The sequence below is a fragment of the Pinus tabuliformis genome, chromosome 6 (assembly GCF_031772625.1).
Source record: "Pinus tabuliformis cultivar Carrire ecotype Pingquan chromosome 6, CPIR1, whole genome shotgun sequence".
NCBI classification, from domain to species: domain Eukaryota; kingdom Viridiplantae; phylum Streptophyta; class Pinopsida; order Pinales; family Pinaceae; genus Pinus; species Pinus tabuliformis.
The window spans coordinates 85985656-86003881 of record NC_142292.1 but is presented as its reverse complement, the minus strand read 5'-3'; the positions used below and the strand labels follow the sequence as shown (position 1 = coordinate 86003881).

The window sequence follows — 18226 nt, the reverse complement described above, 5'->3', positions numbered from 1 at the left end:
TAGATATGGTTATCAACACTCAGATGTTTGTTGAATGTTATAAATAACCACTTTTAACAAATATATGCATACAACATATAATTTTTACTATTTTATATAATATATATTGCGCCTTGTTCTAATTATCTTTTGAATATTATTAAAAATAAAAATATTTTAATATAAAAATGGTAAGAAAAAAACAAAAAAACTTTTATTTAAATTTTAATAATTATCTACTAATTTTATATATGATTTTATGATAATTTCAAAATTAAATTATTATTATTATTTATTTTAAAATAATTTATATGATATATTTTTTATTTACTTAATATTTTTATTATTTTTAAAAAGTGTTACCTAGCCAACTTTAAAACGCTACAGGTTGAAAAAGTATTACATGTCAACTACATGTTGAGAGTGACATAGTCATATTTTAAAAAACACATTTTCACAATTTGCAATAAAGATGGTTATGTTTGAATTTTATAAAATGATTATGGTTATGTTTGAATTTTATAAAATGATTTTTTCCTATTTATAAATATTAGGATGAGAATGAGCATAACAATTAAGAAAGTATTACACTACATGTTGAAAAAGTATTACATGTCAACTACATGTTGAGAGTGACATAGCCATATTTTAAAGAACACATTTTCACAATTTGCAATAGAGATGGTTATGTTTGAATGTTATAAAATGACTTTTTTCTATTTATAAATATTACTATGAGAATGAGCATAACAATTAAGAATAAGAATGGGTGTTTCTTTATAAAAATTCATAAAAAGTAGGGAATATACACTTAATTAACTTTTATTTTAACGATACAAGTTGGTAACTTGGTTAGAGTGACTTGATCTAGTTATGAGATAAAGGATTACAAATAAGTATATATAATTTATTATTATTTATATTTGTTTTAATTTTTAATTTACATTTATTTAATATTTTATAATTTTTTTGAAAGTTTTATATATCATATACATATTAAAAGTGGAGGTTATTACAAATTTCTCTTGTATTGTTAAAAAATATTTTGTCATAATTTACAATAAAAATGGTTTTATTTAAAATTTTATTAAATAATTTTGTGACATTTATTGAAATGAGAAATATAGATATCGATGAAAATATGTTTAAAGAGTTTAAACAACTATTAAAAACTTTGAACTTTATTAGTTTAGATTGTATATAAATTAGAAGATAAGGAAAGACAATTATTAGATAAAGAAAGAAAACCAATCTATTTCATTGAGTTAAAAATTGTATTGCTATGTACATGATATGTAAATGTGTTTGGTGAGTTTAACTTAAAAAAATAAAATTCTTTAATTCTTGGTATCCCAGAGGAATCTAGCAGTGCGCCTGTCACCTAACTACTAGTAAATCTCTAGGGGTCTATGACCTGTCCTCCTCTTCGTAAATCAGGTTCATAAATCTAGTCACAAACAAGGGGATTTGAACGTTAGATCTCTTAGTTTTCACAGATTTCACATTACTTCGATGACCAATTAAGATGCCCTCGGGACAAAAATTCTTTAAATTAATAATGTGTAAGATTTTTAATAAAAAAAATAAAATATATAAATAAGTTTTTTAATAAAAAAATAAATATATAAATTATTATTATTATTATTATTATTATTATGATTCAAAGATGGAAAAACTTACTATATTTTAGTTTTCAACAAGTATTGAGGTCAATCATCATTAGTTATTATCATCAAATGTAGGGGGACTCATCACCATTATTCAAGGAAAAACATACGATATGAGTGACCCATTGATGGTCTCTAAGGGAGCATACTTTCAATATTGACAAATGCCTTTGGATTTTGAGTCATTAACCTAATCAGAAGTAGTTTTAGGTCTTAGTCCATCACCATTATTCAAGGAAAAACATACGATATGAATGACCCATTGATGGTCTCTAAGGGAGCATACTTTTAATATTGACAAATGCCTTTGGATTTTGAGTCATTAACCTAATCAGAAGTAGTTTTAGGTCTTAGTACAATACCACAAGCCAATTTCAATGATGTAACATGTAGATTTTCAATATTGACAAATTTCTTTGGGTTTTGTGCCATTAACCTATATTCTTATGTTCACATAAGATGAGATCTTAGCCAATCATAAGTCGTTTTAGATCTTACTCCAACACCACAAGGCAATAAAAAAAGTTAGCATTACTCGTGGTTATCATTATGACGACCTTAAATGGGATCATTATAACTATGACTATATTGAATGAGATCATGTGTTTTGTAATAGTATTTAATCTTACTTCCGATATTAAACTAGTTTAGCCATATACATTAAATGACTGGTAAATGCCAATGTGTATCAATCCATGAGACATCAAAACACATACTTTATGATATATCTCACATTACTAAGGATAAAAAAAATCATAAAAATTAACTAAATTATTATTATTATTATTATTAAAAAGAATTCACATAAGAGTTAAGCATGTATACATTTAAAAAAACATGTAGCAAGATTCCTAACCATGGAGATTCGCCCCACTTTAACATGGAGATTCTTAATCCACAAATAGGCTTTGTTACAATACCATGGCTTATCAATACCACGAGCCCAAAAAACCATAACTCATTTCATATACCATTTGTTCATATAATTTTTTTAGAATCAATCTATTTATTTAAAAAGGTAGAAAAGGCATAGGTACTTTTGAGACAAATCTCAATTTTTTATCTTTAAAAGTGAGCTCATATCCATATCTTTTAATTACAAGTTTTTAGCATTTTTAGTTTTAAAATTAGAGGAATTGGTTACTAATCGACATCAAATAACCTCATAAAAATAAAATATTACCTGGCGATAAAGAAGAGAAAACAAATTAAAAGCCTACAAAGGAAAAAGTATATTGTGTTGGCTGCACTCTCACTTATATAGTCATCACTTTTCTTCCTTATGTTGATGATATTGTTCATTTAACGAGAAGCCCTTACTACCTTAGCAAGCAACTAAGAATACTCCAAAATTTATGTTTCAAGATGGATATGGTTGTTAATATTTGACAAAACGAAAGTCACGATAATTCCCTGAAGAAAGATCACATATGTTATTTTCATAAATGACAACAACAACTTGGGGGTAGTTCCTTCATACAACTATTTGGGAATCAATATCCATCACAAGCTCAAGTGGAATTGTAGCATTGAAAATGATAAATGGACAATGGGAACATTATTATGGACTTGACAACAATTATAAGTTAATGGGTCTTTGGATATGGGATAAAAAACTCCTATTTGAGACTTCGTCACGCGTGCCACTTTATATTCATGTAAGGTTTGGACATGTAGTATTTCCAAAGAGCCGTGGAGGAAGATATGACAGGTCCAGTCACTTTATATGCATGTGAGGTTTGGAGATGTAGTATTTCCAAAGAGTCATGGAGGAAAATATGATAGGTCCAAAAACAATTTACAACCTATAATCTTAATATTAAAGGAAATGCACCCTATCCCATTCTTCTCACTAAAACAAACCTTGCTTCTACTGAAAGCATGACTATGACAAGGTATTTTATATATAAGAAGAGGTTAAACAACATGGAAGACAAGAGGTCTCCTAAAACTTACTTTTAACTCAAGCAAAACTACCTCTAGTTCAAGTAGGGATGACATAAGGATGCTCATTCTTGGCTAAACCATTTGGGGAATGGAGGAGATTATTTTGCAAAATAAGAATAATATTATAAATAGTATTACATCAAAATTTAAGGAGAAATTGTAGGGTGATAAAAAGTTAAGAGGAGAAAATGAAACTAAGATATTATGTGATTATGAGGAAGTGATCAACCCAAATCTCAAAAATCAAAGCATCTCATTGTCTTCATTATTGTAAAGAAGAAAAGTGATCAACCCAAATCTCAAAAATCAAAGCATCTCATTGTCTTCATTATTGTAAAGAAGAAAATAAACATTGTTAAAATACAAACAAGTTTTCATGAGCATTGGTCAATTCCAAAAACATCATACAATGACAAAGTTTATCAACATTGTAAGACTCGCGAAGTTAAACATAAAAACCATATTATCTTAAATTATCCAATTTATACTCAAAAAATGTCACACTACCGACCTTCTTACTTTTACTTAACAAAATTATAATAATCTTAAAACACGTTTCTTAATAAAATTTAAAACAAAAAATCACAAATAATTTTATTTTTAAGATAACAACTTAATTAAATTAATAAAACGAGTAATCGGTCAATCTTGAAAGTAATATTTGGTTGAAACCCTATAAATAAGCGTTAAAAATCTAAAAAATCTTCAAATTTAATGTATGGTTAGAAATCGATGGTAAAAAAACATCTTAAATATTTTATTACTAATTTGTAAAATTTATTTTAATTTATTCCTTTGCTAGCTAGCCAACGCAAAAATGGGTTTATATTAAAAACGGATCCAATGAGAAATGAATTGGCGTGACCCACCACCTTTGGAATTTTACAGGTAGTTCAAAAAGTCGAGAGTCGTCGGATCCAAAAGGAGATTTGGATGGGATTAAATTTAGGTGTGAGGGAGTGGGTGTGATGAGTATTGGACTTTAGGGTGGTGACGGTGGAGGCCTTTAATTTCTCTGCATTTCTGATCCCAATCGCAATTGCAGCAGCAGCTGTGTGCTTGCTTCTTTGAATCGATCTGAGCGTGAGAATTGCGAGAAAAAGCGAAATAACACAGTTTTATCCAACAGTATCATCATGTCGTGGCAAACTTACGTTGACGAGCATTTGCTGTGCGATCTGTCCAATGGCAGTCGCCTCTCTTCGGCTGCAATCTATGGCCACGATGGCACCCCTTGGGCTTACAGCGATTCCTTTCCTCAGGTACTCGATTCACAGAGATATCTTTCGGTTTAGTCAGGTTTTTTGTAATAAAAAAATGGGGATCAAAATCGATCTCTGTTCTTTGTTTTTAGGGGTTTTTTACGGCTTTATTCAGGTTGTGTATAATAAACAAATTTGGATGAAGATGGATCTATGCTTTTTGTGAGTTATTGGAATCAATTGTTACTATTGACAGATCTTTGCTGTGAGTGTTTTATATGAATTGCATTGAATTTCTGTTAAATGAGTTTCCTGCATCCCAACTTTAGATCAAATGCAATATAAATCCACTTTAACATGAAAAGTAAAGTGGTTGATTGATTTGAACATTGAATCCATCGTTAGCATCAGGATTTGTCCTCTTTATTATAGAGGATAGCAGGATTTATTATTTTGATTCAGTTGATGATTGGATAAATCTAAGATTAAGGTGGATTTAGTTTGGATTTTGGTTACACAAATTAGGTATTATTAATAATATGGTTAGAGGAGGATTTGTCTTGTTAATTCATCTGACCACCTAATTTAATTTAGGTAATTTAGTTATGATGGATCTATGTTGATTTTCACCTAATTTAGTTATGATAAATTTAGGTAATTTAGTTAGGATGGATCTATGCTGATTTTCACCTAATTTAGTTATGATAGATCTATATTGATTTTCACCTAATTTAGTTATGATGGATCTATGCTCATATTGTATTTTTAGAAATTGTTATTGATTTTGACTTGAGCATGTTTGTCCATGTCAATGATACAGCTGAAGCCTGAAGAGGCTTCTGCAATAATGAATGATTTTGAAAATCCTGGAACCCTTGCACCAACAGGCCTGTTCATTGGAGGAACCAAGTATATGGTCATTCAAGGAGAGCCTGGCTCCGTCATTCGAGGAAAGAAAGTAATATTCTTGCACATCTTTCTGCCTTTTGTCTTTCTTTCTGTGTTGTTGACTCTCTCATTATTAATGGATCTGGGTGATTGTGGAGGTTGTGATGAATCTGATGATTGGGCTTGTTAGACACAGTAATTATGGTGATGTTAGATTCTACTATTGGGTTTTTCTTGTGATGTGAAAGGATACTCAATATGATATGATATCTCACATACATCTTTGCACAACTAATTACAGGGATCTAGAGGAGTGACAATCAAGAAGACCAACTATGCCCTGGTTATTGGTATATACGATGAACCAGTGACTCCAGGCGATTGCAATATGGTTGTGGAGAGGCTTGGTGATTACCTTATTGATCAGAACTTCTAGCTATTCTTGAGTCAATAATTATTATATTGGACAATGGTGACACATTTCTGTTATGATTGTATCCCTCGGTGGAATTAATTGCTCATTTCTGTCAATAAGTAATGGTGGAGTTTTTAGGGAATAGAGTAAAACCTATTTGGTGTGTAAATTGATTACTAAGTACATCATGTATGTTTGCCTGATTACTCTTCTTCAAGGGTTCTGATTTTCAAGACAAGGCTATATATATGCTAATGCCAGATTCCTCTATTTGTATTCCATTGTTTTGATAATGAGTATTCATTAGTGTCTTTCATCATATGAATAAAATATGACCATGAGCTCCTGTTTGTTCAATTTGCTAGGGAAAGATGCGATCAGTTATTGGCAGAGTTTGAATTATGGTATTGCTTAATTTTCTCATCTGTTTTAAGAGCCACGGAGTGCCCTGTATATAAACCCTTTAAATCCGTCTGTCAAAATTGCTTTCATTACTTGGATCTGAATTTACAGCTTACCCCTGCACTTGTTTCTGTGCTCATTTCTGTGTTTTACAGCACTATTTGCTACAAATGGTGTAGAATGAGTCTATCCTGAATAAATTCTTTTGGCTGGGCAGATATTTTCTTCTTACTGAGATTATTTTTGTTACAGTTTGTTAGTGAATCAGGACTATGAGTTTAGATGTTACGGAAAATATGTAACTCATAGCCTGATACAGTATGTAAATGTTGATGGCAGCATAAAACAGTTAATCACTGGTATCATGGAATTTTTTATTATTACGTTACAGTTAGCTGTGCTCTATTGAAGGAATCAGGAAACAAGGAGTAGATCATCTATAAGACGTTTTCTACCAGATCCCTCTTCCACTGTGTTTAAATTGCACTTAACTAATCTTTAAAATGAGTTCTGGATAAAGGATGGTTGAGATTATCGTTAATATGATGAAACAATCTGATGTTACGAGTCTGTTGTATGTAATTGTTGATGGCAGTATAAAACAGTTAATCATTGGTATCATGGAATTTTTTATTATTAGGTTACAGTTAGCTGTGCTCTGTGCTCTGTTGAAGGGATCAGGGAAACAAGGAGCAGATCATCTATAAGGCATTTGCTACCAGATCCCTCTTCCACAGTGTGTTTAACTTTAAACTGCAATTAACTAATCTTTAAAATGAGTTCTGGATAAAGGATGATTGAGATTATCGTTATTATGATGAAAAAAATCTAATGACTCTGTTATGAGGAGTGGTGAGAGCTACGTAATAATTGTGATAAACTCCCACTGACTTATAGCTAGATCAAATTCAACTTGCACCAATTGTGATAAACTCCCACTGACTTACAGCTAGACAACAGCACTACTGACAAGCCATATCTTATTCCTGTTACATTTGTAGACTAAACCTAACTTTTTCAAAGTTTTATGGAAAAATCTTCAACTAGAATTAGAGCTACCGAACCCAAGTTTGACTTGGCTTAAAGCCGAGATTCGCTGAAATAAGGCAATTGAATAAACAATGGGAAACTGTCCACCCTCGAATAAAAGAGAAACTTTTGAATAACCTTCATATGCCTACTTGGAGATGGCAGCATTGTTGACAAGCCTTATCTTATTCCTGTTACAGTTGTAAAGCAAGCTAAAATTTATCATGGCTTTATGGGAAAAACTTCAAAAATTGGAGCTACCAAACACAAGTTTGACTTGGCTTAATTCGATAGTTAAAACCGGGATTAGCTCAAATAAGACTTAATTGAATAAGTCCACCCTATAATAAAAGAGATAGAGCCCACTCGGAAACCACACCACTATTGACAAGCCCATTTTGAAATCACAGCACTACTGACAAGTCTTATCCTGGTACAGTGGTAGATCAAACTTAAAATATTCCAAGGCTTCATGGAAAAGAGTTCAACTAGGATTAGAACTATAATTAGAGCTAAGTTTGACTTGCTTTATAACACTAGTTAAAACCGGGATTAGCTCAAGTAAGACTTAAATTAAATAAATAATGGGAAACTGTCTACCTTGGAACAAAAGAGATGCCTTTGAATAACCTTCATATATTGTATTTGCATATAGACTTTTCATGGTTGTGTCAAATTGGCCCACTTGGAGATCCACGATTTAATCAATTCATTCCTGAATTAGGGTTTTTAGTCATCTATTTTATATTTTTTCCATATATGGACAAGTATCCTTTAATTTTTTTATGGCTTCTCAGTTCCTTATATCCATTGATTTGTTACATTGTAATGGGCAATTTTTGACATTTTCAAGAATTTACTATCGAGAAAATATCACGTTATTTGATGTTGAAACTTCTAAGAAAAATTATTTTATTTGATGTTTGAAGTTTTAAGAAGAAAACTAGAGATCTAAAATGGAAAAGATTGCTTTAATCGAAGTTTAAAGACAAATATATATGTAATTTCATAATGAAAACGACAGGATTTCTGTTGAAAGAAATAAACTAGAATTCCCGGTCTTTCTAACCAACATCATCGGTATGATAATTAGTTTTTTTCCATAAAAAATTGTGTTTTCAGTTATGTTTAGAAACAGCCCATCAGTTAAATAGAATTAGGTCTTTACATTTAATACAATTTCTGGATATGTAAAAGGTGTACGAAAATATTCAGTGGAAAGAATATAAACGAGCCAAAATTAAGATGTAACGTAAAGATGAGTGCTGTTTTTACTGCTTGGCCTTTAGGATGAGAATAAAGCTGAAAGAAGAAAAACTGAAACCCTTTTTTAGCTGTTTTGAAATTTTAAACTATGATTTTCGTAATTTCATTTCCCACGATTTTTTTATGTAAATGGAAAATAGGTCTTGAAAAAGAAGATTGAGACCACCACTGGGCTTGTAGTTAAAGTTCCTTTTTTTTCATCCAAGTAAATAGTCTGTCTAACTTGTATAAATTGTGTACAGATATTAAACAAATTATCTACTAGCAAAGACGATTGAAAAACATAAATAATGCTGTGAGATATTTACTGTTAATGATAGTTGAGAACATACTATTAATGATAGTTGAGAACATAAATAGTGTCCATGCAATCGCTCATATTCAAGCATGTTGGGGTCTATTTCATTTTCAAGTTTTTAAATTTGTCTTACCTATGCTTATTTTGATATTAAACACTTAGTCTTGCAATAGCTCAAGAATATCAACAATTCCCAGTAGAAGTCATTGTACGATGGAAGGGTTAAAGAATTACTAGGCCAACTTAACTATGGACCATCAGAAGAAACATTAGACTGGTTCATCTCAGGATTCCCTCCACATTAGAGCAAGAGTAAGGGAAGCAAGGCCATTGGCATTTAGGAACATATTGATGTTGCCTTGTAAAATGGATGGAGAGATGGATATGGCTGCTTCAAAGACCGATAAAAGGTATTAAGAGATTTAGGAAAGGATAAAGTGAATAGAAACGACAATCAAAAGCTTTGAGTAAACAAGTAATGAAGAAAAGTGAGCTTGGAATAGGAAAATATACGGATTGATATCAAGAGGGTAAAGGGAAACGACCAGAAAACTTTTCACCGAAGAAGTTGAAAAAGTTTAACTACTACAGGACGCATAATGCATCTGACCATGCATGTGTCAACTGCTCAAATAATTCGAATTATGAACAGAAAAGATAATGGTAAGAAGAAATGAACGTAGGTTAAGAGACAAACGATGAGTCAAAAAAACCTAGCCAACAAGTCTTCTCAACATATAGCCCAGCAACTAATTCTACCATCCACTCATGGACTAGACAGCCATGGACACCTAGAATATCTTACAAGCAACATAGTACACTTTGGATAGCAAAAGGCAAAAAAGCACAAGTGAACTAGGTGAGGCCACGTGTCTCAGACTTGTATCTATAGTATGCCGTGGACACCTAGAATGTCTTACAAGCAACAATAGTACACTGGATAGCAACAGGCAAACAAGCATAAGTGTGGTACGTGGGGCCACATGACTGGATTGGCCAAAGGTAAAAAAGATAATGAAGAAATGCAACATGATAAAGTTGGAGAGGATGGCAGAGGATTGAATCTAAAGACGAAAGAATTCATTGCTACTAGAGCAAACATCCTTGGTTAATGGAAGAAGAGAAACAGAGGATGAGTGATCTAGAAGGCAAGCTAACAATGCCGCTGAAGATTGGATGCATTGGAAGCATGGAAGGTGAGAGGAAAATCATGCCCAAAAGATCCCAGAGCTAAAGGAAGATGAGACTTCACCAAAGGTAGATCATCCTAAAAGACCTCACACTTCAACTAAGAGGCATAATTAAGGGTAAAAAATATGTGATAAAGATATATGATTTTTTTGGGATGTTTACTTAAATAGGAAAAACCTAAGAACATAGATGTAGAATCAATCAAGGTCAGAAGAATAAGTTCCTTCTTTACTGATGCAAATAATGGATAGAAAAGTACTTGATGTTGTGGTTGATGAAGGAACAAAAATCAATCTTATCTCCATTTAATAGTGAAGTGTTGGGAAGACCACCTTTGAAGCAGAGCAACACCTGCATCAGGATTCAGAGTTGCTGATCATTATCCCTGTAAGATGATTATCAAATTGACATCGTTTCAAAATGGAATTTAAACATTGCTACATCCAAATTTCTTAAACTACCAAGGGGATGATACAAGGTGTTGTTGGGCAGATCTTGGATATATGAAACAATAGGGACCATATGCGATGATAAGGAAACTGTCATGTTCAGACAAAGCAGAAAGTCATCATACCACTAGACAAAAGAAGGCCTGATTATGAGGAAGAGGCTGATGCCATCAATAGAGAAGAGTCAACAAACCCTAACTTACAGATAGACAATCTCTATATAATGGATAAAGACTCGAGGTTACCCGACATACAAGGAGTTTTAAACATTTAAGTTTCTACAAGTGAGGATTCAGAGAATTTTTTAAGCATGGCCCAAAGAGAACCATGAAATCTATCAGGTTTACGTACAAAACTTGTTCAAAGTTGAGGTTGCAGAGGAGACACAACACCTGAACTAAAAAGCAAGATTAAGCAGTATAAGGAGTTTAACAGAATCGGTCAAGCATCTGGAAAATTTTTAAACAACTGCAAGAGATTCGGAAGGAGAAGAGAAACAAAAAAATATTCTCCACAACTCTGGGTAGCACGACGCCATGGCTTTTAACACATTTGTCAACAAAGGTATATTCCCTTGGCACCATATAACAGTATTGTCATGTAAAGCTAACAAGACGCAGAGCAATAAATATTGCCAGCAGTGGGACTCTATAAAGATGCCCCACCCGTTAAGAAGTTTAATGCGCGGAATTCATTTAGCAAGCATCCCTTTTAGTTTGCTCAAAAGAGTTCGTTCGAAGTAGTTGTGACATTCCACTGTCCATTGAAATGGGCTTGCTTTCTTGAGCAAGCTCCCCATGGGGACTGCTCTGGACGCATACCCCTTCACAAACCCCCTGTAATCCCTGTAATAATTAATAAGTCCTGAGAATGACCCGGCTTTTAATGGATTGACTAGTGTTGACAAATATCTGATCAACCTTACCTTACCTTTCCTAGGCCAACCATCATTCCTTGTGATACAATGCATCCCAGTGATGTGCCGAAAGACCACAAAATGGTACTTTTTAGGGTTCAAAGACGCCCCTGTTTCCCTGCATCCCATCAAATTATACATTTTTTTTTGGATCTACGAAATGATTCAAATCACTGAATATAACCCATCATCCACATAAATTTCCATAATTGTGCATAAAATATTCCCTTTTTTGGATCTACGAGATGATATTCAAATCGCTACATAAAACCCATCATCCTCATAAATTTCCATAATTGTGCATAAAATATTCCCAAAAATATTCATGATTGTTGTGAAGTATACCAGTTATGTTCATTAGGTCAAATGACATCTTTCTGTAACCAAAGAGATTTTAGGGTGCTTTTACGTAATTTTGTAGGTGATGTAAATATAAAGGATTTTATGTAAGCTTTCTTTTTAAGTAATTCAGTGATTATATTAATGTTTATGTATTATGTATGTATGTTGAGGCTATGAAGAGTATGAGATGAATTATGAAGAAACCTATAAGAAAGCAAATTTTTATTATGAGTTTGTGTGAGATTATTTTTCTTTTTATCTCATGTACTTTAAATGAACCTTTCCACTTTTATTGGCATATAAACCTAATTATTAGATGCATGTAGAGGTTGGTGGGAATGCTTACTCATGTAGTTATTTGAGAATACACTAATTACAATTATTATGGAGAAGCATAATAGTACTTCAATATCTTGAAAGTCACCCATCATTCCTTTATTTGATTCTAGTTGTCATTCAATTTAACATTCCCACATTCTTGCTCTATGCTTCTCATGTTGTATTTTCTATTGCTAACCATGAAACAATATAGAAATGGATCAAAACCAACACTATGAAGGGGTAATTTTTGAACTTGGATAAAATATGGTTATAGGAGAGCGTAGGGGATGAGTCAATTAGGAAACCTTCACCCAATATGTTGTCCCTGCTCATTGGATGCTCAAGAGCCAAGTGCTATTATTCCAAGCTATTCCCATAAGGCATTTAGCATACTGGACTCTTTTTTGCCTACACTAGAGAGCACTACATGGGAAGAATATCCCTAAGGCACTATTGATAAGAGAAATGAAAGATATTTCATGTTTTTTAGTATAGTGGAAGAGAGTTCCATGGTTGTTTGATTGTTGGATGAGATTCCTAGACTGCTTTGTAATTAGTAGATTTGCTGACACATGAGAGCAATGGGTTGGGTTGAGTGAGCTAGAAACCTATAAGATTGGTTCCTTTGTTGTGGTGGCCTTAGCTCAGATTTTCTTGTTAAAAGATTCCCCTCCACACAAATGTATGTTAGTTAATATTGAATTTTCCTTGATATATTCAATGTTCAGTGTTAGCATGCCTACAAGTACATATTTTCATTGTAGAGTTCTAGGTCAGGGGAGTTCTAGTTTAGAGATTTTTTATTAACATGACAGAAAACACATTTAGCTTTCCTACATTAGATTTCAATTCATACTTAAGTTTATTTTTTTTAAGGATTCCATATAAGGATTTATCATGTAATGTTTGGAGCTCACTAGGAGAGTGATTATTTCAAAATGATATTTTTCTATCTTGAAATTTGTTATATGGAATAGTTAGTTGTTTTAGAAACCTATTGGTTTATCAAATAGTTTAGAGTGCTCATTTGACACTTTTCCAAAATAATATTTTTCAATTTTTTTGAAGTATCTCTTTTCAAAACTAAATTACATTTATGGATTTCCTTTTTGGAGAAGAGTATGGGTGTGAATTTTGGTGGTGATAAGGGGGAATTTATTTCTAAATTCATTATTTCATGAAAGTGACATGAACAAAAGGAGTTATATGTCGTTGGAGAAGAATATTAGACATTTCAAGTGATTTTGGGGAGTGTTAAATTACAACATTACTCTTAAAAATAACAGAGGTAGGACACCCCACATGAGATCTATCTAGTGGGTTTTCAAGGCAAAAGTTCACATCTTATTTTGTTTTATTCTTGAAAAGAATAGGGTGCATCACTTAGGGTTATCTCAAGGACTTTTCATCATTATTGTCAACACAAGTGTACCTTCCATAGAGATTCATGGCACATATGTTGATGTAGGTTTCTATTTCTAACCTAATTGGTGTATGCCACTTGGAGATTCTTTTTGTTAAGGTTAAATGGCTTGATGGTTATTTTGTGGTTACCTATTGGACATTAATAAATTATATTTTATCTTGCAATGGTTTAGCACACCTTCCCTCTCAGAGTTACATACAATGCTTGCAATGTTTTTCAAAATTGATTCTACGTGTTGGTTAAGCACTTCACTTGTTGAATTGTTTGAGTTTCAATGAGGACCAAGCACCTAAAGTTAGAAACTTTCTTATACATTGATTTAGTTTTCTTTTAGGGTTTTGTTTTAGCTCTAATGATGTATGTTGATAATTCTTTTGCATGGATCTATTCTCAATCTATTAAAGATGATAAATTCATTGAGATATGACATCAATAATTTTACTTTCATTTTTCACTTTCATAGCTTTGTGCCTATAGTGCTTAAATGATATTAGCAATTAACTCTGTGGAGGGGGGTCCCTTGTCCCACAAACAACGGGTCTCATACACCAATTCGTATGTTGCTTCATTGTGACCTTAAAATTAGATTATTATTATTATTGATTATTGTCTATAGTTTTGTGATAGCAAAACACTTTAGCAATAATTGTACATCCCTTTTGAACTGAATTGAATTGAAGAATTTTAATGACGTCCATGAGACCAAAACGGTTTAAGGGACCCAAATATCCAACCCACAAAACATCATACAATCAAGTTTCTCTCTATAACAACCCTCTTGGCGTGAATCATGATCAAAAAGTTTGTCACCTTGTGAAGTTTTCCTTCCCCAAATAGCTCACACAAATTGTCCACTTTTAGGTCGCTTTCAAACTGACTACGAATGTCCTTATAGGCAGGACACTCCATGATGAAGTGCCATTCGGTTTCAACCGCTCCTTCCTCACAAAAGACACAAGTTATTTCTTCCCACTTTTCTAAGATGATGGGATCTGGTGCTTAGTTGTGCTATTAAAATCTTAGCCTTTCCCTTGATTGCGGCACTCAAATAGGTCTTTGAGTACTTTGGTTTGTTAATACGATTTCTTTTTCTTTTTCCACTATAATGTTTACAACACTAAAATAAATAAAGAACTCTTTTGACAATGAGTAATTTGTTACAAAGCAATTTAGTGGTTTGATGTAAGAGTGTAAATGATGATTGCATTCTAACTTTCACATTTGAGGATTACTTATGTTCTCAAACATTCAATGACAAGGATCTTAATTATTTCTAAGATTTTAGTGAGGTATTTTTTGGATTTGAAGTCTCTTGCATAATGTATTTGAGGACTTTTTATTGTACATTTTTAAGAATTATTCCCCAAGGCTAACAAGCAATAGTCTAAAGTGAGAAGCATTGTGCGAGGTGACATTAGGATTTTTCCGTATTCATTCAAACCCCTTCCAACAAACTCCCCCAAGGGAAATTTCAAGTAACAAAAATACATCAATGAGAAAGGGGCCATTACAGGTAACAACAACACATCAATGAGAAAGGGACCATATGAATGTCAATTATAACCAAACATTACATTTACAAATATATTACCATGTGCAGTTGTGTGATCTTTATGCATGCAACATAAGGATAAGACATGTAACTACTGAATCATATATTCTTATCCTCATCGATTTGTCTCAACTAGTCACATGGTAGAGTATTTGTATGTTAACATGGTAAATCTTCCCTAGAGTTCCATGTAAGCTTGCAAAGCTTGGCTAGTGTTGACATAGAGTAGATTACAATGTGAAATTGGATGACATTAACATATGTAATGCAAATGTAGGTAGTGAGAAGGCACATGTAAGGTATTGTATATCAAAGTTCTTAACAACAAAGTTCCATATAAGCTTAGAGAACTTTGACCATGTTAATATGTAAATACAAATACATCGCCATATGAGAAATTTGACATAGTAAAAGGATTGAGGACAACACTAGAAACTTTGAATATTTGATGATTGTTATACTCACAATTAAATATGAGTTGTGTTGATTAATCCTCATGCAACATTGACACACCAATTTCTATCACATATATATTGTTCAAATCAATGTTGATCTGTTAATACAAATGGACAATTTCATAAATATCTAAATGTAAATTTCTGTGAGTAAAATTACCATCACATAAAAATATACCATCCAATCTGATTCATCATTAATCCTGATAACATAAAAATATACCATCCAATCTGATTCATGATTAGTCCTGATAAAAAAATACATCAGATGGTTTGAAACTCATTTTTCGGAAAGTCAGATATCTTAATTTAGTATATTTCAAATCATTGCAGATCAGATGGACAATTTAGTAAATTTCTCTATATATGTGTATCCTTGTGATGGAACTTTGGTTAGTTCATTTGTTCAAAACTGTGTAGGTACACCCAACCTTAAGACGAGCATAAGAGTTGAAATGTTGACGTAATCAAAACAGCAAAGTTTGCTTAGAAGTAGCACAAGAACTGTTAGCCTCATCCAACAATCCAACGAAATCTGCCATTTTTGTTGCCACAAAAATTGCAGAAAAAACCTGTCTGGCACTTTAGGCTGGCCATAAGAAGGTGACAAGAGGTAGAGACAACAACTATATACCCGCATACCGATAAACCGGAGCCGAGAATCAGATCATCCAGTACTCGGAGAACACCAGCAACCCAAACCAACCCATAAATGGCAACAACCAAATAAATGAAAACGAATTGCAGGTACTGCAATCAATTGTATTTAAACTGATTTCAACTGAATCCTCAAAAAATTCCGTCGAACCCTCCTCTCCGTTAACAAAAATCTGTTGCTCGGAGATCTCAACTGATTTTCAATCCTTCCAAAAAACAGATCAATATCTGAAAATGTATATAAAAAACAAAAATTTAAAAATCAGAACGTCGAGGCTTCCAGGCTTTTCCGACTTTACAGCTCGCAGGTCACAGGTCTGAATCCTCGCATGAGCATGCCATGGCTACTCCGTGTTTCTCTTGCAGCAGCAACAACTGTTAGTTAATCTGTGCATAATAATGCGGGCGGGGTTGCCGGTTAGGCTCGTTATTCTGCAAATTCTTGGTTAGATTGGTTTAAAATTTACAATCATGGTAGGGCACAGTAGATATCATGGAATACCATTACGCAGCTTCAAATACACAGCTCTCAACAGGGTTTTCTTTTCCTCCTCCCACTGCAGAAACGATGCCGACTGGTTTCCTTCCCGCAGCCGGCCCCATTTATGGAAACCCTCCCCGGACCAAAATTTGGGCAAAAATTACATAGAGATACAGCACCAAAGTCATTTAACAGACAAGAATTTGCCGATAACAGGGCTCGCCAGCGGGGATTCGATGGGAGCAATGGCTACAAACGTAGAAGGGTTGGGCCAGGATTAGGGTTTTCGCAATCAACGGGCGGATTACAGAGAAATAATAGCTGGTTCCGCCGACATTTTCCACTGGCAGCCATTCTGCCGTCTCCAATGCGGTCTATGAGAGACTGGTTGGACGCACGCAGACAGCAGATCAAGCCTCCAGCCGCTCAGAATTGGGCTTCACAGGCCGAAGAAAGCTATAGTTTCCAGGTGGCTCTTGCTCTTCGTTTGACAGCAGCAGCTTCACGGATGGATGACCTCCATGGCTTTCAAATACACAACTGTTGCAGCACCCCACTGTTCTCTTTTCGGAATACGTTAAAGCAACAGCATATCGCCTCTGGGTACTAGCTAGCCTCAACTAAAGCTTCACAGTATATTTTGTTTCCTCTTCACTGTCTATTTTGCTTCCTTCACAAATGCCTGCTATGTATTTTATTATGCCTTTGTCTAGATCACATCTGAACCAAAAATATCAAATCCCTTGAGATTGAGATACTAGGGTGATGCTAATATTAAATCCCTTGAGATTGAGATACTAGGGTGATGCTAATATTAATATTAATATTAATATTTTTTATTATCAATACTACATATTATTTATATGACAGGATAATAAATTAATATTTTCAAATATTACAATTTTGAAATGGAAATATTTATGTCATTAAAAAATTTAATATATTTATTAGATATGGTTTTTTCTTTTAAAGATTCATCTTATAAATATTTAATTAAAAGAAATATTTCTATTTCTTTTAGGGGAACTCTATTTGAATGGTTCATGAGGTACAATACTTGCTAAGGTTTTGCAAATGGAGTAACAAGCTAAGTGGGCTTGATTGTGGGGAAAACTCCACAATTAAGTGTGCTTAAGCCAGAGGCGATCTAGGATGGGTGACCTCTCGGGAATTTTTGGTTACATGATTGACGCTATGTGATTCTTTTCATTAGTTTCAATCCCACTTCTTCACCCCTGTGAGCATCACCCGATGTAATGAGTGCTAACTGGACTATTCAAAATTCATGAGAAATTAGTCAGTTACGACTGCCTCTCATGTAAATGGTCATACATGAATGACTT

General features: G+C 33.2%; 1 protein-coding gene across 1 annotated transcript; it reads left to right on the top strand.

Moving 5' to 3' along the window:
• The first annotated feature begins 4523 nt into the window (after positions 1–4523).
• LOC149257387 (profilin-like) lies at positions 4524–6419 on the top strand. The gene is made up of 3 exons (XM_089414222.1): positions 4524–4855; positions 5616–5753; positions 5985–6419. Exons 1-3 carry the CDS (start codon positions 4730–4732, stop codon positions 6117–6119), a joined length of 399 nt encoding a protein of 132 aa, XP_089270348.1. The 5' UTR covers positions 4524–4729; the 3' UTR covers positions 6120–6419.
• Positions 6420–18226: the final 11807 nt, after the last annotated feature.

What these genes read in the sequence shown, in the direction of transcription:
- LOC149257387 (XM_089414222.1), top strand. Translation starts at nt 4,730, where the DNA reads ATGTCGTGGCAAACTTACGTTGACGAGCATTTGCTGTGCGATCTGTCC. An exon ending in ACAGCGATTCCTTTCCTCAG is followed by an intron (nt 4,856 to 5,615) that starts GTACTCGATTCA and finishes TCAATGATACAG; the next exon opens with CTGAAGCCTGAAGAGGCTTC. An exon ending in CCGTCATTCGAGGAAAGAAA is followed by an intron (nt 5,754 to 5,984) that starts GTAATATTCTTG and finishes AACTAATTACAG; the next exon opens with GGATCTAGAGGAGTGACAAT.